The following is a 23,936-nucleotide window of genomic DNA, read 5'->3' as shown; positions in this document are numbered from 1 at the left end:
TGCTGTTGGGATTAATTGAGGCAAATGGACTACAAATGTTGCAGTAGCATTTCCCAGTCGTGTTCCAAATTTTATCAGTAATAGGTGTTGCATAAATAGTTGGGTGAAGAAATGACCTTGGGAAATACTATTTGTTTTTCCTTCGGAAATTTACCAGGTATAATAATGTTGAGAGGCCTTGAGGCCTTGAGAAATTCTGCTGTAAAAAAAAATTTTTTTTTTAAACGAAAGTAAACTGAATTGATCATTAAGCCCTTTAAAATAGGTGATTTAAAGAATATTTGTATTCCATGCAGCACAGTTTATCAAGCACTGCTTTAGATAATAATTTTCAAGATGACTTGGTGATAGAATTCTCTATAGCAAAAGGGTCTTCATGATATCTATAGTACTTACTGAGCTGGTGATAGTCTATGCTTGCCATGGAAATTTATGAACTTTAAATGAAAAGAATCACTGCTTTAAATTCTAACTTTTCTGGAATTGTATAACAAAATATTGAAATTCACCCAGAAAAAAAAATTACTGAATGCTAGCAACCTACACCAGGGTGAATTTACAGTATTTTTAAAAATATAATTTAGTTATTTATTTTTGGCCATGCTGGGTCTTTGTTGCTGTGAGCAGGCTTTTTCTAGCTGTGGTGAGTGGGGGCTACTCTGTTGCAGTACACAGGTTTCTTGTTGCAACGGCTTCTCTTTTTTTTGAGCACAGGCTCTAGGCATGAGGGCTTCAGTAGTTGCAGCATGGCAGCTCAGTAGTTGAGGCTCTTGGGCTCTAGAGCACTCGGCTCAGTATTGTGGTGCGTGGGCTTAGTTGCTCCCTGGTATGTGGAATCTTCTGGGATCAGGGATCGAACCCATGTCCCTGGCATTGGCACGCGATTCTTACCGCTGTACCATCAGGGAAGTCCCTGAATTTACAGTATTTTTGTTTTGGAATTGACTACTTATTAAGATAATTGTTAACACAATGTTAAAAGTTATAGAAATCTTCTGGATTTGAGGGTTCAATTTTGTTCATTTTCAGTATGATCATATTTTTTCCCTCAGATTTCTGATATTTTTATTTATTTATTTTTGTCAGTTTTGTAGTCCTGCTGAAGAGAATTACATAGTTAGAAAGAGTTACCCTTAAAGGACATTTGGGCTCAATTCATGCTATTCCATGAGGGGGTTTCCCTGATAGCTCAGCCAATTAAGAATCTTCCTGCAGTGCAGGAGACCTGGGTTCGATTTCTGGGTTGGGAAGATTCTCTGGAGAAGGGAACGTGAACCCACTCCAGTATTCTCACCTGGAGAATCCCACGGACAGAGAAGACTGGAGACTGGCAGGCTACAGTCCATGGAGTCTCAAGAGTCGGAGACGACTGAGCGACTAAACCACCACCACCATGTCATTCCAACCCATTGTGGTTTTTGGTTTTCATTTCAGAGGACAGATTATTAACTCATTTAAGTGAGTTTGCACACATGGGAATACTGAATCCTTATAGTGGGGTACCAAGTGGTTGAACTTGGTAATGTATTTAGCAAGTGATTATATTTTTCTAATGTTATTAAGAATCATACCCAGTGTATTCACTGTTATACTACTCTACCTATTAACAGAGTAGGCACTGATATTTGTTGAATGAATAAGAGTAAATAAAACCTAATGGTGCAGGATGTTCTGGAGTTAAGTAAAGTTATTGCAGAAAATACTGCAGGTAAATTGAAGGATACAGTAGAGCAGGATCTAATGCCTGATGATCAGAGGGTGGAGCTGATGTAATAATAATAGAAATAAAGTGCAGAGTAAGTGTAATGCTTTTGAGTCATCCCCAAGCCCACCCCCCCACCCCCATCTGTAGAAAAATTGTCTTTAACAAAACCGGTCCTTGGTGCCAAAAAGGTTGGGGACCTTTGCAATAGACTACGGTGGAAAGAGTACTGAATCAAGAATCAGAAAATCCGAGTTCTAATTCCATATCTGAAGGTGAAAAGCCATGTGACCTTATACAAGTTTCTGGACCTTGTTTCCTTGTGGGGTAAAAGGGGGACTCATAATAACCACTTCTGCATAATTCACAGGTTGTTGAGGGAATAAAATGAAAGATTGATATAAAATGCTGTGCAAATGTAAATGTATGAAGTCAAGGTTTTTTTTTTTTCCCCTCCCACTTGCCTAGTACAGTCAGTGCCTTGAACAGTATTAACACAGATTCAGACTTTCTCTCTCAATACTGAAAAGTTGAAGGTAGAAGGAGGAAGGAAAACCTACAAAAGAGAAGCAAAAGAACCAGCAAGGAACAAGAATCAAGCAAGTATAGCCCTCTACTTGCCAGACATGCTTTTCACTAAGCTTTTTTATGCTGTTTGGGAAGAGGATAGAATGCTCAGGAAGTAACTTTTGACCTAATTTTCTCAACTCTTGCCTCTTCATATGAGAAGTATGTGAGGATGAGGAGAAGTTCTTTTTGAGAGCTTAAAATTAAAGATCTCCACTTAGTTTGAGTACTTAAGTTTTGCTTTTCTATAATAACTATGAATGACTTGCCATGAAAACATTGGAGGTGCAGCCATTCTTAACTTGTTGCTTAGCAACTACCGTCTGCCACCAGACTGTAAGCTTTGGGAGGTGTGAAGGCAGGGACTTTCTTTTGCTTGCTATCATAGCCACATAGCAGAAATCCATGAGCCAACAAAGGGTGTGGATGAGGAGTCATAATCAGGTTGGTTCTTTCTTTCTTTTTTTTAAATTTTTATTTATTTATTTGGCTGCCCCAGGTCTTGGTTGAGACATGTGGGTCTTTTAGTTGCGGCATGTGGGATCTAGTTCCCTTGATCAGGGATTAAACTTGGCCCCTTGCATTGGGTGTGAGGAGTCTTAGCCACTGGGCCACAAGGGAAGTCCCAGATTGATCATTTCTTTCCTTTTTTAAACCAACTTTACAAAAAACTTATTTTTGGCTGTGCTGGGTCCTCGTTGCTGCGTGGGCTTTTCTCTAGTTGTAGAGAGTAGGGTCTGCTGTCCAGGCGCGGTGCACAGGCTTCTCACTGCGGCGGCTTCTCCTGTGGAGCGTGGGGTCTAGAGTGTGGGCTCCGTGGTTGTGGCGCATGGGCTTAGCTGCTCTGTGGCATGTGGGACCTTCTCGGATCAGGGACTGAACCCGTGTCTCCGGCATTGGCAGGCGGATTCTTCACCACTGAGCCACCAGGGAAGCCCCAGATTGGTTATTTCTGACGAAACTGTTTTTAAATTGTGGTTGTTGTTAGGGAATGGCTAATATATTTTTGATGATGCAGTACACATATATTTGATTTCCAGGAACAGCTTACCTGAGGAGAATCTAAAATGTGATATTTCTACTACATACACCAAGCAGGAAAATAATTTCTTTTGTCCCAGAAAGATCATCTGCATGTGTTAAAGTATTGTTTAGAATAGTAAGGTACATAAATCTTATTGCCAGTGATCATATGTTGATTTACTTTTGGTGGGTCGATATTAGTGGATTGATTATCTAACTTCTCTTTAGCACATTTTATAAAAATATGTTCTTATATTTTTAGGAAGCAAATTTATATTTATAGGAGGTAAAGTTAAATCATTTAGTTATGTGAAACACCATGCTTTTGGAAAGGTGGACATTTTTTAGGGGGTGGAATTTGAAAGTAATAGTTAAACTCCAGTTTTTGAATAATATGTTGTTGTTAGTTACCTGTTCTAACCTCTTACTGTAGATCTGTGTTGTTTAATATGGTAGCCATTAGTCATATGTGGCTACTTTTATTTTAATTTAAATTAATTTAAATGAAATAAAATTACTGTTCTTCAGTTGCCGTAGCCATATTTCCAGCGCTTAGGAGCCACATGTGCATGTGGCCAGGGGCTACTGTGTTGAACAGTGGCAATAGGGGATATTTCCTTCCATCATCAGAGAAAGTACTGTTGGAGAGCATTATTCTCAATTAATGAAAATGGCTAAGAGATTTCACCAAATTTTATATCCTGAGAGTTGGAGAGTAGAGTGGCAAGAAATTGGAAACCTTTTCTTTCGGACTTGTCGTGTGGGATCGTTTAAGGTACTTAAATTCCCTAGTAAGAGAAAGATAACTTTTAAATCATGGAGTTTTTGTGTCTCCATATTCGCTGTCGACTACAGCCGGCCAGAGAGTATTACCCTCCTTCCATAGAGCCCCTCGAGCCCGTGAGTGGAGGAACTGCAGTTTGAACCCAGGTTTCTGTGACTTCAGCATACTTCTTGTTTTGGACCTTAGGAGTAGTGTGGTGTTGAATGGATCATAATCTGCAGTTATAGTATTGTCACCTGTCATCAAAGACTTTTCTTCCTCTCATCTGCAGGCGCCGTTTTAATATGTTTGATCTATTTTTTTGTTTGTTTCTTCAGAATACATATTGTAGCATCAAGTTTATGACTTTTATATTTGCATAGAGGGTATGGCACCCCACTCCAGTACTCTTGCCTGGAAAATCCCATGGATGGAGGAGCCTGGTGGGCTGCAGTCCATGGGGTCGCGAAGAGTCGGACACGACTGAGCGACTTCACTTTCACTTTTCCCTTTCATGCATTGGAGAAGGAAATGGCAACCCACTCCAGTGCTTTTGCCTGGAGAATCCCAGGGACTGCGGAGCCTGGTGGGCTTCCATCTATGGGGTCACACAGAGATGGACACAACTGATGCGACTTAGCAGCAGCAGCAGCAGCAGAGGATATTATGTATCTAATATGAGATTTTCCCTGCATCACTCTGCAATGCATTTGATGATTTAAGCACCCAGCCTGCTTTTTGTACACTTTGTGAGGAATTCTTTGTACATGGTGGTAGACTTTTTGGCTTTTGTCATTAGAGAAGTCTGAAAGAATTCAACCCCACCCTCCAGGCTCAGGCAATAATGATAGGGTTATTTGTCAGTGAGTGATGTGTATACATTTTTTTTTTAACAGGTTACTTTTGTTTCTTTATTAAGCTAATTGTAGATTTATATATGGGTGTAAGAAATAATACAGAGAAAAAGAAAAATAAAAAAGAAGAAATAATACAGAGCTGTCCCTTTGTTTACTTTGCTGAGGTGCAGCTGCCTTTTTATGCTTCTGATTTATATGTAGCCTGGGAAGGGAGATAGATGAGCTGTTAGAATTGTCGAGTAAGAATAAAAGGATGAGGCATTCTCTTGTGAGTGTAATAGTACATGAACATTAGCATGTGGACTTTATTTTAGTTGCCTTTTTGTTTTCATTTTTTAGTATGTGTTTCAAATGATTTCTTTCAGCAAATTGAATTTTTCATACAAATGCTGTTGAAAGTAATCATGCAAGTGTAAAGTAGATTTGATAATGATTAGATATTTCTGTGTTCTCTTTGTTTTAGGTTGTTTCACGAAGAAATCCAGAGGATGTCCAGGAGGTAACATGTTTATCCATATGAAAATTTTATTTTATGCATTTTGACAAAAATTTAATTAAATGCTTCATTGAGGAAGCAGTTATTTGTATGTCAGTCTTTGTATGTTTGGAAATTGTCTTCAATTCACTGAACAGTAACTGAAGTATCTCATTTCAGACCTATTAAGTAAATGTTAAGTTTCAGTAGGTATTAAGGTATATAAATAAAAATTTCAGGAATTATAGTGCTATTTAATAATGTGATAACTTTTCTGATAATTGCCACTCATAAGATTTCAGTACTAGTTAAGGGCCCCTGTTGATTTGAAAATTATGATGCCTGTGTGGTAAAGAAAAAAAAATAAAAAAGAGACTATTTGGTAACTTGTATTAATTTTAAAGAGCGTAATAAATTATGGGTTTCTCTGTACTTGCAGTTTTTTTATTGGCATAGAATTGCTTTACAGTGTTGTGTTAGTCTCTGCTGTACAACAGAGTGAATCAGCTGTTCGTATACATACATCCCTTCCCTCCCGAACCTCCTTCTCTACTTCCATTTTTATATTGACTTGGCGTGTTGACATCCTGGAAAATTGCTTCTTTTTAGAATTTTGTATGTAGTTCTTTTGCAGACTAATTCCCTCTTTTTAAAATGATACCAGCTTGTTATAGTTTTGCTTAGAACTGTAGACTTCTCTATTTGTAATTACTTTGTCCTTGTTATATACCTTTAGGAATCCTAACTGAGGAGTTAACGTCTTTTAACATTTTTAAGTTTACTTTCATTTTGGTCCTTGTTTATAGTAGGACTAGAAGGATATGTATAGTCTATATATTTTTTCTTCCTATTAAAGTGTTTAAAACAGATGTTGTAATTTGTTAAGTCTTTATTCTGCAAGACTTTTTTTCCTAATTGCATTTTAATGTCTTCGGGTGGGCTATGTATTATCTATTTAACCACAAGCCCCACTTACTCCTTACCAAACATACCTGTCTTGATTCATAGATTTAAATTGATTGGTTCTGGTTGGTTTGAACATGTTTCGATAATATTTTAACTTTTATGTATTACTGCTTCTTGCTATATCTAATGTGGTACTTGTTTTTGTCCTGTTGTTAAAAAGAGTAAAAAAAAAAGTTTGATAAAAGACACATTTTAAAAAGATTCCATACTGTTTTCCTTAGGAGTTTTAACCTCACTCCCTGCCCCCCTGATAGCCAGGAAGAAAATATTGTTATTTTGGAAGACTATATTTATATATATCTATATCCTTTCAAAATGGCATTGAGAATAACTTGTACCTTTGATTAAGAGAGTACTCTTCCTATTTAAGTGTCAGTTCATTAGTATGAACTATTCCTTAGAATTCTGTTAATTCTGTTGAATTAATAGTCAATACCAAAAAAAAGAAAAGTCAATACCAGGCTTTTCTGCTTCTGAAAACTTACATCTGTTAGAATTGAAAATGGGTTGTTTCCTTTGAATACATTGTCTGATTGCTGTGCTGTAGTTTGTAGCTTGATGTTCCCCTTTTCCAGGGAGAATCCTGAGCCAACCTATCCATGAACATACTCTCTGCCATTTCCTTAATCCTTTTTGGGGGAAAACTCTTTTATAATAACAACTGTTGGTGAACCATTCATCAGAAACTCTTGTAAGTGTGCTTTAGTTAGATGATTGCATGGTCCTTTGTTAAAAATGATATAAAATCTTAAAAAGAATGTCTTCTGTCTAGCTGATTTCTTGAAGGATAGAATAACCTTGAAGTTATAACAACATTTTTTAGCTTCCCATGTGTTATTTCATTTAAACATTGAAATTCTTACTTAGGAAAGGAATTTACTACGTAGAATTTGTTTCCGTTTCTTTTCTTCTCACTTTCTTTCTCTGTTAACTGATTCACTTAGAATTTACTTATGTTTCACCAGAGCTGTTGAAGATCAGTAGATGTACTATTTGTCTAATCAAATATAAGACTAATAATAAGCTATGCTTAGAAAATTGGGGAGATTTAGCTCTTTTTCTCACTCACACACACACACCTTGGCACATGCTACCAGATAGTTATGTTTTCTTTCTAAGTAGGCCAGAATACTTGCATAGAGTCAATAATTTAAAATTATCCAGGATGGTTTTCCTTTTTATCTTTAAACATTCCCTCTAAATTTTCATTTAGTAAGAGCAGCACGGGTCACTCTGGAGGGGGGACAGCAACAGTTAATGTGACCTTTTGTCCAGTAGGTTCTCTAGAGCACACACACTTGTAGGATGTAAAGAAGTAACCTGTAGCTCTGTGTCTGTCTATTTCACTGGGGAAATCTGGGAAAGGAGAACCAAAATAGAACTTTCTGTGTATCAGAAGTCTCTCACTGTTAAGTCATTTCATAAATAAAACAGTTTTAGAAAAACTATTTGAGCACATTCAGAAATGTGTCGGGAAAGAAAAGGCTCTTTAAAGGGGGAGGAAAGAAAATTCATAAGCAGGTAGTATGATGGTGACATTGTAGGAAAATTTGATCCAGCAAGTTTTAAATATTATTTGAGAGTAAAAAGGAGAAAGTTAATTGAGTGGTTTTGTAAAAGATCTAAAGTTTTTTTGGTATTGTTAAGAGAAATTATCTGTATAGAAAGCATTCATTTTATGTAAAAAAAATCTAAGGAAATGTTTTTAATGAAAATTAAGCTTTTCTTTGTAGTCTGTTATGGTTGTCACTGAATTTTTAATCGAGGAATATTTAATTGAGAAATTTTATGCAGAGGTAACTTTAATGAATAGGATATTTCTACAGAGTTGAATCAGTAGAGTAAAAAGTGTTATTATAATTTTTTTTCCCAATAGGAAACAATTGATTATTAGAGGAAATATTTTGTTTGCCATTTGGCTGCTTTGTATAGTCCAGTTATAGACGTCGATACTCGCTGATACAGTGGAGGTGTGCTTTTGTTCACTTTTCCATTTTGAAGATCTTTAGAAATGTCCAAGCTTAAAAGGAGTGAGAAGAAAAGGAGGCAGTGGCTTGTGACATTTGGAGATGCTTTGGTTTCCTGCATTTTTTGAGGGTTTTTATTTGCTCTTGGGCATTTCACTTCTATAGTGTTGAGAATATGTGAGTGAATATGTGAATGAATAAATTAGGACATAATGAAGAAAAACAGGTTTCCTAATTTTTGCTCTGAAAGACTATCTGCTGGTTTATATGCCATGGTATTATTATCATTATTGTGATTAAATTATTAACTTTTGGCCCTTAAGTTACCCTGACTTTATTTGACAATGACCCTAACTGGAATACAGATTTTATCTACAGATTTGTTTCCATGAGCTGTGGTCTTTTGAAAAGCTCTCATGTCTAATTTATAATAGCTTTAAGGATTGTGCTTCCCTTAGGTAAGATTATTGTCAGAAGCCCACCACTCGTTTTGCCCTTAAGCCGTTGGCAGATGTGGTACCACCATAATTTGATCAATTTAAAAAATATGAAATAGCACTGTGTTCCCATGACCAGAATTATGTTAATGTATCAAGATTAGAAAATGCAGGGAAGCAAAATATGAAAATAAAAAAATCATGTAATCTCAGTGTCCTGAGGCCTTTTACTTTTCAAGTGTTGGTTTGACTCTCTCAGTTCCATTTACTCTCTCTTCTGCTGGAACTGTGGATGCTCTACTCTCTGCATTTGTCTTGTTCGTTTCCATTTCATATGAAACCTGTTCTTCCAGGTGTCCTGTCTCCTGGCACAGCTGAGCTGCTTCAATACTGACTTTGTCCTTGGTTTCCTCTTCTTTTACTTCTGGCTGACCCCCAACATTCAGCCGTCTGGACTCCTCATCTTGTAACAAGTGCTGAGAAATCTTTTCTGAGTTATTTCCACCTCTCTTCTCATGACTCCCCAGCTACTACATCTTGTTTGGTTCTTGCTCTTGAATTCCCGACCTGTCTATTGGATATTTTCAGTTAGACTTAGCCTCACATGCACCTAAATAAAATATATCTAAAATTGAGCTTCATTCTTATCTCATCACAGCTTTTTTCTCCTTGGCTCTTGACCTTTGGGAATATAGCACCACCATTTATCCAGTTGTAAAAGCCAAAATTTTAGTAGTTATATTTGGCCTTTCCCTCTCCTTTTAAAGTACTTCATTCCTGATCACTTCTGTCTCCCTCTCTTTTGTTTTTTCTGGCCATTACTTCCTCGGTGTGCTCACCTAAGTCGACACTGTGTAGGTGCTCCTTCCACAACACCCTCGGGCTGCCCCTTTCAGCATTTATCATGCCGTCTTGTGATACAGTTACTGTGTTGGCTTATTCTTCTTAATTTGACAGAGAACTCTTTAAAGGAGGGACTGTGTTTCTTATTTCTTCGTCCTTTGTGCCAACACAGTGCCTAGCATAAAGTATACTCATGAAAATATTTGCTTTGTTGACTATTTTTGTTGTTGAGTAAATGAATAAAAAGGGCTTCCCAGGTGGCTCAGTGGTAAAGGATCTGCCTGCCAGTGCAGGAGACGCAGGAGATGTGGGTTTGATCCCTGGGTCGGGAAGATCCCCTGGAGGAGGAAATGGTAATCCACTCCAGTATTATTGCCTGAAAAACTCCATGGGCCGAGGAGCCTGGCAGGCTACAGTCCATGGGGTCACAAAGAGCTGGACACAACTGAGTGACTGAGCACACACACATGCAAATGAATAAAAGAAAAGATCAGGAGTAAGCAGTTTGTTTAAATTAATTCATATTGTCTGACTAGTCTCCTAGAATTAAAAGCAAGTCTCTTATATGAAAAGCAGCACATTTAGTAATCATAATAGAATTTTTGATAGCATGACAGAATTTTGCGAAGAATTTCTTATATCACATCTAGTAATCATAATGGAAGTTCTGATAGCATGACAGAATTTTGCAAAGAATTTCTTATATGACATATAGTAATCATAATAAAATTTTTGATAGCATGACAGAATTTTGCAAAGAATTTCTTATATACAGTGAGTGGATTTTTTGACAGGTCTCTTAAATCACACTTGGTTACCTGTTTGGCCTAATGTTTGCTTATTAGTATTACACTATTGAGTTTGTTAGAAGTTAGGTAATTAGATTTTTCAGAAGTAAAGGGCCCAATGTACTAGATAATGGAATTTAAAACTCAGTTTTACCCTATAGAGACTGAGGTCTGGATCAGTGTTAAGACCATGTTTTAAATTCTTTTTATTAAGTGTTTTTTTTTCCCTTTTGATTTAATCTAAATAAGTTTAGACAATAATTTAAACTAATGAACGTAGCTTACTTTTATGTGTTATATAATCTAAATGATTGTTATTTTGTTTTTTGAAATATCCTAATTTTAGTGGTATTCTGATCAGGATTTACCTTGCCTCCAGAAATCTTATTACTATCTTAACTGAGATTTTATGAAATGCAAAAGTTTAGGTTAATTACTTGCTACAAAGCTATTTCTTCTTCAGTATTTTTCAGATTATTTATCCTTTAAAGCAAATGCTGAGTATGTTCTTTATGTTTAAATTTGTTTAAATTATTTTGTGTTTGTAAACATGCTGTTTTTGAGATGAATATATATTTTGACATCTAACTCATTTCCAGGGCAATTGTAATTAACGTTTGAAGAGGTTAAGTGACATTTTGTGTAGTGCAGACCTTTTTTGTACTAGGTTGGATATTTTTCTAATATGAAGAAAACAGTGCTTGCTTAAAATGAAATTTAAAAACCAAAACAGTTGGAGGGAGACTTGCTGCTTTATGTTTTTAAAGTAAATATTATTAGTTGATTTCAGACAGGTAACTGCATTGGTTAGAACACTTTTGTTTGCCTTTGCATGACAGTTGTGAGCACTTGAATGAAAAATTTTTTTCTTGTTCAGATATATGAACCGAAATGGTTTGACTGTGAGATACACATTTAATTTTCTTCTCTCTTTAGATAATCGTATGGAAGAGATATAGTGATTTTAAGAAACTGCACAAAGAACTATGGCAAATTCACAAAAACTTATTTCGACATTCAGAATTGTTTCCTCCGTTTGCTAAAGGAATCGTGTTTGGTAAGTGATTATTTTGTAATTGTGATTTTGAAAAGTGATGACTAGCTAATTATGTATATACACTGAACACTAAAACACTGTACCATGAGGTCAGAGGCCCCTTTATGATTGCTATTATGCCGCAAGCTCTTGAAGTTGTTTTCTCATGGCTTTTTTTTTTAAGATAGGAGATTCATATTTTATTTCTTCAGTGATATATTTACAGTTGAACATAAATTAAAGGCCTCCTTGCACACCAAAGCCAAGTGTCTTAGGTGCTTCAGTCAAAGAGGTGAGGCCGCTGACTGATGCACGTGAGAAGCAGCCACTCCTTGGCCCCGGTTTTGGGATTTTGCCAGCATCGAGTTCCTCAGTAATTTCTTCAGTATCCTTAGGCGTCAGATTCTCGTAGTAGCTGTCATTTACTTGAACCATTGGTGCGTTTACACAGCCTTCTAAACATTCTACTTCTATCAGGTGTAGCCTCCCCAGCCTTTATTCCAGGCTTTCTTCCTGAATGGCCTCCAGTGTGCTGTCCAGGTTTCAAAGCATGCAAGGCACAGTAGTATAGGCTTGGATATGGTACTTAACAACTGGCTTTGGATGGTACATTGCATAAAGAATTGCTGCTTCATATACTTTCATTGAAGATAATTGCAGAACTTCCTGTAACCTTTTTCATGTAGAGAGGGGCAGCCATGTATTCCATCTGGGCTAAATCCAGGAGTGGAAGCACAGCTATGGCCTTATGTGTTGCTGCTAGTTTTTTTTTTTTTTTTTTTTTTATAGTTGCTTCTGTCCTCTTAGAATTTTCCGGTATGAAGTCAAATGGAGTGTCTGGGTTATACTCAAGAGTATCTCTGTGCACAAATAAGGCTCCTCCAGCTCCATTTTGCACAGCTGTCTTATGCAGATTCCTTATACATCTTCCCCTCTGGGTGGTGAGGCTAGCTTTGCGGGCTCAAATTCCACAGAGAGGAACACGGCAGGACAGACGTCAGTCCTTTTGGGTCACTTGTTTTTTCATGTTCTTGCTGTGGTTTTGTTAACTCAGAGTGCATTTACTCTTCCCTTTCATGAAAAAAACAGCACCAGAACAACAACTCAAACTCTAACCAATTAAGCAAATAGAAAAACCCTGTAGGAACATAAGGTGACATTGACTTATTCTTGCATAGCTGTCCCTCAGTGTCTATGGGGCACTAGGTCCAGGACCCCCTTTGGGTACCAGAGTCTGTGGATGCTCATGTCCTTTGTCTGGTGTAGTGCAGTCGACCTTCGGTATCTGCAGGTTCCTCATCTATGGATTCAACCAACTGTGGATCAGCACCTCATATAAGTAAAATCATACAGTATTTGTTCTTTTGTGGCTGGCTTATTTCACTTAGCATCATTTCTCAAGATTTATCCACGTGGTAGCATGTATCAGAATTTCCTTCTTATTTCTGAATGTAGTCCATCAGGTGTGTGTCCACCATTTTGTTTATTTTTTCATCCATCAGTGAACGCTTGGATTGCTTTTACCTTTTGGCTGTTAAAAATACTGCTGCTGTATTGGGCTTCACTGGCGGTCCAGGGTTAATACTGCGTTCCAGTGCAGGTTACAGGTTTGATCCCTGGTTGGGAAGCTGGGATCCCATATGCCTTGCAGCCAAAAGACCAAAACATAAAACAAAAACAGTATGGTAAAATCTAGAACAGAAACATGAAACATAATAAAGAGGAAACTGAGAAAAACATCACAAAACCCACCAAACTAAAATGGTAGAAACAAGAAAAAAAAAATATGGAGCAACCAGAAAATGATAAACAAATGGCAATACTAAGTCTTCAAATGTCAGAAATCCCCCATATGTAAATGGATTGAATTCACTCAAAAGAAACAGAGTGACCAGAGGGATTAAAAACTGTTTGTTGCCTCTAGGATACTCAGCTCAGCTCTAGAGACAAATAAAGGCTCAATGGGATGGAAGGGATGGGAAGGGATGGAAGATGATACTCCAAGCAGATGTCAGCCGGAAGAAAGCATGTGTTCAGTTCAGTTCAGTCGCTCAGTCGTGTCCGACTCTTTGCGACCCCATGAACCGCAGCACGCCAGGCCTCCCTGTCATCACCAACTCCCGGAGTCCACCCAAACCCACGTCCATTGAGTCGGTGATGCCATCCAACCAACTCATCCTCTGTCGTCCCCTTCTCCTCCTGCCCTCAGTCTTTCCCAGCATCAGGGTCTTTTCCAATGAATCAGCTCTTCGCATCAGGTGGCCAAAGTATGGGAGCATCAGCTTCAACATCAGTCATTCCAATGAACACCCAGGACTGATCTCTTTTAGGATGGACCGGTTGGATCTCCTTGCAGTCCAAGGGACGCTCAAAAGTCTTCTCCAACACCACAGTTCAAAAGCATCAATTCTGCGCTCAGCTTTCTTTACAGTCCAACTCTCACATCCATACATGACTACTGGGAAAACCATAGCTTTGACTAGATGGACCTTTGTTGACAAAGTAATGTCTCTGCTTTTTAATATGCTGTCTAGGTTGGTCATAACTTTCCTTCCAAGGAGTAAGTGTCTTTTAATTTCATGGCTATAATCACCATCTGCAGAAAAATAGGCTTAAAGCCAAAAAAATTACAAGAGATAAAAATGGATGTTATATAATGATTAAGGGGACAGTCCATTAAGAAGACATGACTCATTAATAAGAATATATACATCTGACATAGCACCAAAATATATAAAACAATTATTAACAGTCCTAAAGGGAGGGATTGACAGCAACACAATAATAGTAGGGGACTTGAACATCCCACTTACATCAATGGATAGATCTAGACAGACAGTCAACAAGGAAACATTGACCTTAAATGAAATATTAGACCATTCTTACAGATATATACAGAATATTTCATTCAAAAGCAACAAATACACATTTTTCTCAAGTGTACATGAATTGTTTTCAAGGATAGACTGTATGTTGGGACACAAGTTCAGTCTCTTTAAGAAAATTGGCTAGGGACTTCCCTGGTGGTCCAGTGGTTAAGAATCTGCTTTCTAATGCAGCGGCTGTGAGTTCAGTCCCTGGTTGGTGAACTAAGAGCCCACGTGCTGTGGGACAACTAACCCCGGCACCACAAGTCGAGAGCCTGCATGTCGCAACTACTGCACTGCAGTGAAAAGATCCCACATGCTGCAACTAAGACCCGATACAGCCAAATAAATACGTTTTTAAAGAAGATCAAACTATAAGAAGAAAGCTGGAAAATATCCTAAGTATGTGGAGACTGAACAACTATTGGTCAATGAAGAAATCAAAAGAGAAATAAAAAATGCATGAAGACAAATGAAAATGGAAATATGACATATCAGAATCTATGGGATGCAGCAAAGACACAATTCTAAGACAGAAGTTTATAGCAGTGTAGGCCTTGGAACCCCACTCCAGTACTCTTGCCTGGAAAATCCCATGGACGGAGGAGCCTGGTGGGCTGCAGTCCATGGGGTCGCTAAGAGTTGGACACGACTGAGCGACTTCACTTTCACTTTTCATTTTCATACATTGGGGATGGAAATGGCAACCCACTCCAGTACTCTTGCCTGGAGAATCCCAGGGACGGAGGAGTCTCCTGTCTGCCGTCTATGGGGTCACACAGAGTCGGACACGACTGAAGCGACTTAGCAGCAGCAGCAGCAGCAGCAGGCCTTCTCTAAGTAACTAGAAAATCTCTAGTAATCTAACGTTAAACTAAAGAAACTAGAAGAAAAGAACAAATGAAGTATATAGTCAGTTGAAGGAAGGACATAAGAAAAGTTACAGTGGAAGTAAATGAAATAAAGATTTAAAAGACAATAGAAAAGATCAGTGAAATTAAGAGCTGGTTCTTTGAAAAGGTAAACAAAATTGACAAACCTTATGCTAGCCTCACTAAGAAAAAAGAGAAGGTTCAAATAAAATCAGAAACGTAAAGAAGTGAAGTTACAATGAATGCTGCAGAAATACAAAGGATTATAAGAGACTACTATGAATGAATATGCCACCAACTTGGACTGTCTAGAAGAACTGGATAAATTTAAGAATCATTCGACCTTTCAGGTCTGAAACATGAAGTATAAAATCTGAATAGACTGATCACTGGTAAAGAGATTGAAACTAAAAAAAAAAAAGCAACCACCCCAAAACATAAGTCCAGGACCACATGGCTTCAGCAGTGAATTCTCTGAATCTTTCAAAGATTTAATACCTGTTTTTCTGAAGCCCTTCCAAAAAATTGAGACTGGAGTGCTTCTTAACACGTTTTACGAGGCCATCATTACCTTGATACCAAAATCAGGTAAAGATAACATACAGAAAAGAAAATTACAGGCCAATATCTCTGATGAACGTAGATGCAAAAATCTTCAACAAAATATTAAGCAAATACAGTACACTAAAAGGTCATAATGATGAAGTGGCGTTCATTCCAGGGATACGAGGGTGGCTCTGTATCTGCAAATCTATTAATATTCTACACCACATTAATAAAATGGAAGATAAAAATCATACGATCATTTCAATAGATGTAGAAAAAACATTTGACAGATTTTAACGATCATTTGTGATAAACTTTGAATAAAATAAAATTATTATAGAAGGAATGTACCTAAACATGATAAAGGCCATATATGACAAATTGATAGTTAACATCATACTGAATGATGAAAAACTGAGAGCTGTCCTTTTATCAGTGAGATCAGGATGCCTACTCTTATTCAACGTAGTATTGGAAGTCCTAGCTAGAGCATTTAGGCAAGAAAAAGAAAAGACCTCTAAATTGGAAAGGAAGAAGGAAGACTGTCACTGTTTGCAGGTGACATGATTTTATATATAGAAACTCCTATAAACATCTCACCAAAAATCTGTTGGAAATAATAAATGAATGTAGAAAAGTTGCAGGATAGGAAATCAAAATATAAAACTGTTGCATTTTTATACCCTAATAAGAAGTAGCAGAAAGAGAAATTAAAACAATCCCATTTACAATCACAGCAAAAAGAATAAGATACTCTGGAATAAACTTAACCATGGAGGTGGAGACTTGTACACTGAAAACTGTAAAGCATTGTTGAAGGAAATTGAAGAAAACACAAAGTAATGGAAAGATAGCCCATGTTCATGGATTGGAAGAATTAACATTGTTAAAATGCCTATATTACCTAAAGCTATCCACAGATTCAATCCTTGTCAAAAATCCCAACAACAGATTTCATAGAAATTGAACAAAAAATCATAAAATTTTTATGGAATTGCAAAAGATCCGGAATAGCTGAAGTAATCCTGAGGAAAATGACCAAACCTGGAGGTTTCACACTCTCTGATTTCAAATTACACTGCGAAGCTCCCCAGAGGAGGAAACGCCAGCCCACTCCAGGATTCTTGCCTGGAGAAGCCCATGGAGGAGCCTGGTGGGCTCCAGTCCGTGGGTTCACAGTCGGACACAACTGAAGCGACTTAGCATGCATGCACAAATCTGTACTAATCAAAATAGCATGTTATTGGCAGAAAACAGACACACAGATCAATGGAGCAGAACTGAGAGCCCAGAAATAAATGCACACATACATATGGATAACTGAGAACATACCATGGAGAAAGGAAAGTCTCTCCATTAGTGTTGGCAAAAGTGAACAACTGTGTGCAAAAGAATAAACTGGAGCACTGTCTTATACCACACACGAAAAGTACCTTAAAACGTGCAAAAGACACGAACATCACATCCAAAAGCATGAATCCCTAGAAGAAAACAGGCTGTATGCTCTTTGCTATTAGTCTTAGCAGTAATTTTTTTGGATATGTCTCCTCAGGCAAAGGAAATAAAAGCAGAGATAAATGGGATGACTTCAAACTAAAAAGCGTCGGCACAGCAAATGAAACCATTAACAAAATGAAAAGACAGCTTACTGAGTGGGAGAAGGTACTTGCAAATTGTATACCTGTTAAGGGCTAATATTTGAAATATATGAAGAACTCCTCTAATTCAACAACAAAAAAGCCAAACAACCTGATTAAAAAATGGGCAGAGAATCTGAATAAATCTTTTCCCAAAGAGGATATAGATGTTCAACAAGCACATAAAAAATATTCAACATCACTATTAGGGAAATGCAAATCAGAGTCACAGTTAGATATCCCCTCATGCTCATTAGAATGCTGATTATCAAAAGTTGTTGGAGAGGATGCGAAGAGAAAGGAACCCTCTTACACTGGGAGTACAGCATGGAGATTCCTCAGAAAATTAATCAAAATGGCCATATGATCCATCTATTTTACTTCTGGGTATTCTGAAGAATATGAAAACAGTAATTTGAAAAGATCTATGCTTATTGCCAAATTCAGACTTAAATTGAAGAAAGTAGGGAAAACCATTAGACCATTCAGGTATGACCTAAATCAAATCCCTTATGATTATACAGTGGAAGTGAGAAATAGATTTAAGGGCCTAGATCTGATAGATAGAGTGCCTGATGAACTATGGACTGAGGTTCGTGACATTGTACAGGAGACAGGGATCAAGACCATTCCCATGGAAAAGAAATGCAAAAAAGCAAAATGGTTGTCGGGGAGGCCTTACAAATAGCTGTGAAAAGAAAAGAAGCGAAAAACAAAGGAGAAAAGGAAAGATATAAGCAATCTGAATGCAGAGTTCCAAAGAATAGCAAGAAGAGATAAGAAAGCCTTCTTCAGCGATCAATGCAAAGAAATAAAGGAAAACAACAGAATGGGAAAGACTAGAGATCTCTTCAAGAAACTTAGAGATACCAAGGGAACATTTCATGCAAAGATGGGCTCAATAAAGGACAGAAATGGTATGGACCTAACAGAAGCAGAAGATATTAAGAGGAGGTGGCAAGAATACATAGAAGAGGTGTACCAAAAAGATCTTCACGACCCAGATAATCACGATGGTGTGATCACTGACCTAGAGCCAGACATCCTGGAATGTGAAGTCAAGTGGGCCTTAGAAAGCATCACTACGAACAAAGCTAGTGGAGGTGATGGAATTCCAGTTGAGCTATTTCAGATCCTAAAAGATGATGCTGTGAAAGTGCTGCACTCAATATGCCAGCAAATTTGGAAAACTCAGCAGTGGCCACAGCACTGGAAAAGGTCAGTTTTCACTCCAGTCCCAAAGAAAGGCAATGCCAAAGAATGCTCAAACTACCGCACAATTGCACTCATCTCACATGCTAGTAAAGTAATGCTCAAAATTCTCCAAGCCAGGCTTCAGCAATACATGAACTGTGAACTTCCAGATGTTCAAGCTGGTTTTAGAAAACACAGAGGAACCAGAGACCAAATTGTCAACATCCACTGGATCATGGAAAAAGCAAGAGAGTTTCAGAAAAACATCTATTTCTGCTTTATTGACTATGCCAAAGCCTTTCACTGTGTGGATCACAGTAAACTGTGGAAAATTCTGAAAGAGATGGGAATACCAGACCACCTGATCTGCCTCTTGAGAAACCTGTGTGCAGGTCAAGAAGCAACAGTTAGAACTGGACATGGAACAACAGACTGGTTCCAAATAGGAAAAGGAGTACGTCAAGGCTGTATATTGTCACCCTGTTTATTTAACTTATATGCAGAGTACATCATGAGAAACGCTGGGCTGGAGGAAGCACAAGCTGGAATCAAGATTGCCGGGAGAAATATCAATAACCTCAGATATGCAGATGACACCACCCTTATGGCAGAAAGTGAAGAGGAACTAAAAAACCTCTTGATGAAGGTGAAAGTGGAGAGTGAAAAAGTTGCTTAAAACTCAGCATTCAGAAAATGAAGATCATGGCATCTGGTCCCATCACTTCATGGGAAATAGATGGGGAAACAGTGGAAACAGTGTCAGACTTTATATTCTTGGGCTCCAAAATCACTGTAGATGGTAACTGCAGCCATGAAATTAAAAGAGACTTACTCCTTGGAAGAAAAGTTATGACCAACCTAGATAGCATAATCAAAAGCAGAGACATTACTTTGCCAACAAAGATCCGTCTAGTCAAGGCTATGGTTTTTCTAGTGGTCATGTATGGATGTGAGAGTTGGACTGTGAAGAAAGCTGAGTGCCAAAGAATTGATGCTTTTGAACTGTGGTGTTGGAGAAGACTCTTGAGAGTCCCTTGGACTGCAGAGAGATCCAACCAGTCCATTCTGGAGATCAGCCTTGAGATTTCTTTGGGAGGAATGATGCTAAAGCTGAAACTCCAGTACATTGGCCACCTCATGCGAAGAGTTGACTCATTGGAAAAGACTCTGATGCTGGGAGGGATTGGGGGCAGGAGGAGAAGGGGATGACAGAGGATGAGATGGCTGGGTGGCATCACTGACTCGATGGACGTGAGTCTGAGTAAACTCCGGGAGTTGGTGATGGACAGGGAGGCCTGGCATGCTGCGATTCATGGGGTCGCAAAGAGTTGGACATGACTGAGCGACTGAACTGAACTGAACTGATGCAGACCTATGTATATTGCAACCTTATTTATAATTTCCAAGATAAGGAAACAACCTAAATACCACTGACGGATGAATAAAGAAAATGTTTCTGTGTACATATATGCAATCAAATACTACTCAGCCATAAGAAACAATGAAATCTTGCCATCTACAACAACATGAATGGACCTAGAGGGTATTATGTTAAGTGAAATAAATCAAATGGAAAAAGACAAATACCGTATGATTTCACTCATGTGTAATCTAATTGAAATGAAATGGAGCAAAAACAAACATGTGGATACAGATTGGTAGTTACCAGGGGGAAGAGTAGTGGGGATAGGGCACAATGGTTAAAGGCGGTCAAGTGCACAGGGATGGATGGAAGCTGGACTTGGGTGGTGAGCATGCTGTGGTGTGTACGAAAGTAGAATTAAAATGTTACACATGAGAAACTTGCTGTTGTAAACCAATGTGCAAATGGTTATAAACCTCAAACAAAAAAAAAAGTACTGTAATTTTCTGCTCTGTGCATCTTCTTCCCAGTTTTGCTTCTAGAGAAAACTGGCTTTTATCTTTTTTATTTTTCATTTTTTGAATGTGTATTCTGTATCTATAATAGTAAATTTATACAGTTTTTTTTTTTTTTGGTATAACAGCTTATGACATGTTTATCTACTTTTTACTCTGATAGGTAAGATTTTGACTTACCTGTTCCCGTGTATTATTACGTAATATTTTTAGTTCTTCTGTTGACCACGTCTCTATTTCTTTGTCCCATAGCTATGGACAACACCATTCTGTAAGATGAATCTAGGAGTGTATTTGTCCTCTCTTTTACCTCATTAGCTCCTTTTACCACTCAGCTTTTGAAACTTGTATGCTTATTTTAACATTTCTCAAAGGTGGTAATACTTATATTCTTTTCAATAATCATAATTAAGATTCCATACTTAATCTGTAGAATGATTTTCAAATCCGGAATTTTAATCAACTTCATCTGTAATATTAGTATCATTATGTCTATAAATATTGTTTATTATATCAGGTAATATTTGTATCATGACTGTAAATATTGTTCATTAAACAGGTAACAATTATCTTTTGTTAAGTTTAATTGTGATGACTACTGTGACAATGTAGGTTTTTTAAAACTTTTTATTTTCTGTTGTAGTTTAATCAGTTAACAACCTTGTAGTAGTTTCAGGTAAATAGCAGGGGGGCTCAGCCATACATACACATGTTACGACAATGTAGTTTTAATGGAATCTTTTTTCCTTATACTACCAGTAAATCAAATTGATGCTGCGTGCTAGTTTGCTAAATATTTGGACCATACCTTTTGTGATAGACCATCTCCAAGATGGCCGTATGTAATCCTTGTCTCCTGTTAGTTACACATTTGTGTATTCCCTTCCCAGGAATCGATTGGCCTGTGTGACCAGTAGCGTAAAAAAAGTGGCGGTGTGTCACTTCTGAGGTTAGGTTATAAAAGCTGTGGCTTGTCTCTTGGGGATGTTGTCTGCCTCTCTCATTACTTGCTCTGAGGGTTACCAGCTTTCATACTGTGAGGACACACACAACCCATGATGAGGCCCACGCTGAAAGAAACAGAGGCCAACATCAACACCCCGCAGTCATCTGAAACCTGGTACAATCATGTGGATGAGTTTAGGTGCTGATTTCTCCGGTTCAGTAGACCTTTGAGATGACTGCAGCACTGGCTGACAGTTTGACTGCAGCCTCATGAGAGACACTGAGCTGGAAACATCCTGCCTAGCCTCTTAGGATTCCTGACTATCAGAGGCTTTGTGAGATAGTAATGTTTGTTATTGTAGGCTACCAAGTTTTGGGATAATTTTTTACATCGCAATCAGTACTTAATTTTTTTTTTTTTAACCTGGAAGTTTGAGTGCTGTTATGACAAAACCCAAAAATGTGGAGAGTGGCTTTGGAATGAGCCATGGGCTTTGAGGAGAGTATGAGGGCCTACACTGTCTTGAGGAAGCTGTTTATAGAAGCCTCGTGGTCTTTGATAAGACTGCAGGTGAGGGTTTGCAGGAAAACAAGGTAAATGTTACTGGAAATTAGAGGAAGGGAGCGGGTCCTTCTTACATCGTTGTAGAAAGTTTAGCAATGTGGTTGCGTACAGAGGTGTGGGAAGTAGGAAAGGTACCAACGGAAGAGGGTATGCTGCTGGGAGATGTCCAACCAGAGTGTTTAGTAAGTTCGGTGTGGTTTCTTCTTGCTTCTTTTAGTAAAACGTGAGAGAGAAATTAGAGGAAGGTTTGTTTTTGTGGTGGCTTAAAACAATAGAGCTTTATTTTTTTTTTATAGTTTTGGAGGCCTGAAGTCTGAAATGAGTATCACTGGGCAGAAATCAAGGTGTTAGCAGAGCCTAGAGCTTCTAGGGAGGAATACATTCCTTGCCTCTTTCAGTTTTTGGTGACTGGGTGTATTCCTTGACTTATGCCAGCATCACTTCAGTCTTCAAGGCCCTCATCTTCAATTCTCTGTCTACTTCAATACTCCACTGCCTTCTCTGTGTGAAATCTCTCTCTGCCCCTCTCTTACAAGACATCTGTGATGGCATTAGTGCCCATTCCTGATAATCCAGGGTAATCTCTGCCTCTCAAGGTCCTTAATCACATCTGCACACACTCTTTGAATAAAGTATCATTTACAAGTTGCAGAAATTAGGACCTAGAAACTTTGGGGCCATCTTGAGACTATCACATATATTTGAGTTCCTCCTTTCCTCTCTCCATCCCTCTCTTCCTTTCTTTCAAAACTTTTAAGATCATGAATATATTCTGCTCTTTTACAAAATTGCCCCTTATGTTTAGCATCCATAGATTTTTGCACAAACCAGTGTTTACATCATGGCTTCAGTTCAGTTCAGTCGCTCAGTTGTGTCTGACTCTGCGACTCCATGGACTGGAGCATGCCCGGCCTCCCTGTCCATCACCAGCTCCCATCATGGCTTCATAATAATGAGTTTCCAGTTCTAGCACCGCTTCCACCTTAGTGATTATCCTCCCTATCTCTTTGTTTGTGTGTCTTTGTAACTGTTCTTCTTTTTACCTGAATCTCTGTTATCTATCTGTATGGCTGCATGTTTGTGTATTGTGTCTATTTCTGTATTTTTCCATCTATCCATTATTTATTTGGACTCATATACCTAATTTTCCCCTCCCAATAGTTTAGAATTTGGAATTCATTAGGCCTCCCTGGTAGCTCAGGTGGTAAAGAATCTGTCTGCAATGCAGGTGATCTGGGTTCTATCCCTGGGTCGGGAAGATCCCCTGGAGAAGGGAATGCTCCAGTATTCTTGCCTGGAAAATCCCATGGACAGAGGAACCTGGAAGGCTACAGTCCATGGGGTCACAGAGAATCGGACATGACTGAGTGACTTTCTCGTTCACACTTTCTTTCAGGGTACTAGATGCCCAAATTGTTCTAGATTTGACTAGTAGGGCCCCTTTTACTTTGGGCTTCTCTGTCCTTGAAACTTTTCACCATCACATGTTTTTGTGGTTGTTGTTTTTTTAAAGCACTTACTACTTTTAAGCATAACAAGACGTTCAGTGCTCATCTGTGAGCTCATAAGCTCCAGCCTTGGAATCGGCCATCTCTTCACAGAGCCCTGGTTGCTTTTTGTGGGGAATGTTTTTGGAAACTGTTAGTTATCATTTTTTTTGCATAAAATTAGCTCCAATTCCACCTTTTTTTTTTCCCCCTTATTGGACCTACTTTTCCAACTGGCTTGTATAAACTTAATCTGTCGAGGTGTTGAGGGACTCTGTGGGAGATGGACTTCTGTTCCTGCGTGCTCTGTGTTGCCAGTGGCGCGGACGTTTGTGGGCTTCCCAGCGGTCCTCACCTTCTAGCAAGTTTTGTTGCTCGCTCCTGTCTAGGGCTCCCCTCCTTCCACCTGTGGCCTGCTGACACCACAGAGAGTTTCCTGTTTGGCAGTCCAGCCTGCAGTTCCGTGCCCAGTGCCTTTGGCCCTCCTGCTGTGGAGCAAGTGGCTGGGGCAGCCCAGCTGA

The 23,936-nt window shown here is 38.4% G+C and overlaps 1 protein-coding gene and 1 pseudogene across 5 annotated transcripts in view; one reads left to right on the top strand and one right to left on the bottom strand.

The window, feature by feature from the left end:
• Positions 1 to 23,936, top strand: part of RPS6KC1 (ribosomal protein S6 kinase C1) — a 204,089-nt gene that overhangs the window by 10,962 nt on the left and 169,191 nt on the right. For 4 of the 5 annotated variants that reach the window (NM_001193022.2, XM_005217371.5, XM_059875428.1 and 1 more), the window contains exons 2-3: positions 5,376 to 5,411; positions 11,325 to 11,445. In NM_001193022.2, the coding sequence (NP_001179951.1) occupies positions 5,376 to 5,411; positions 11,325 to 11,445 (157 nt within the window). Of the gene's footprint in view, positions 1 to 5,375; positions 5,412 to 6,928; positions 7,045 to 11,324; positions 11,446 to 23,936 lie in introns of all 5 variants that reach the window. The other variant, XM_059875429.1, reaches the window with a different exon arrangement.
• LOC101905422 (NADH dehydrogenase [ubiquinone] flavoprotein 2, mitochondrial-like) lies at positions 11,440 to 14,572 on the bottom strand (annotated as a pseudogene).

Source organism: Bos taurus, chromosome 16, assembly GCF_002263795.3.
Source record: "Bos taurus isolate L1 Dominette 01449 registration number 42190680 breed Hereford chromosome 16, ARS-UCD2.0, whole genome shotgun sequence".
NCBI classification, from domain to species: domain Eukaryota; kingdom Metazoa; phylum Chordata; class Mammalia; order Artiodactyla; family Bovidae; genus Bos; species Bos taurus.
Note: the sequence above shows the minus strand (reverse complement) of the source record. Positions and strands in the feature narration are given on the sequence as shown.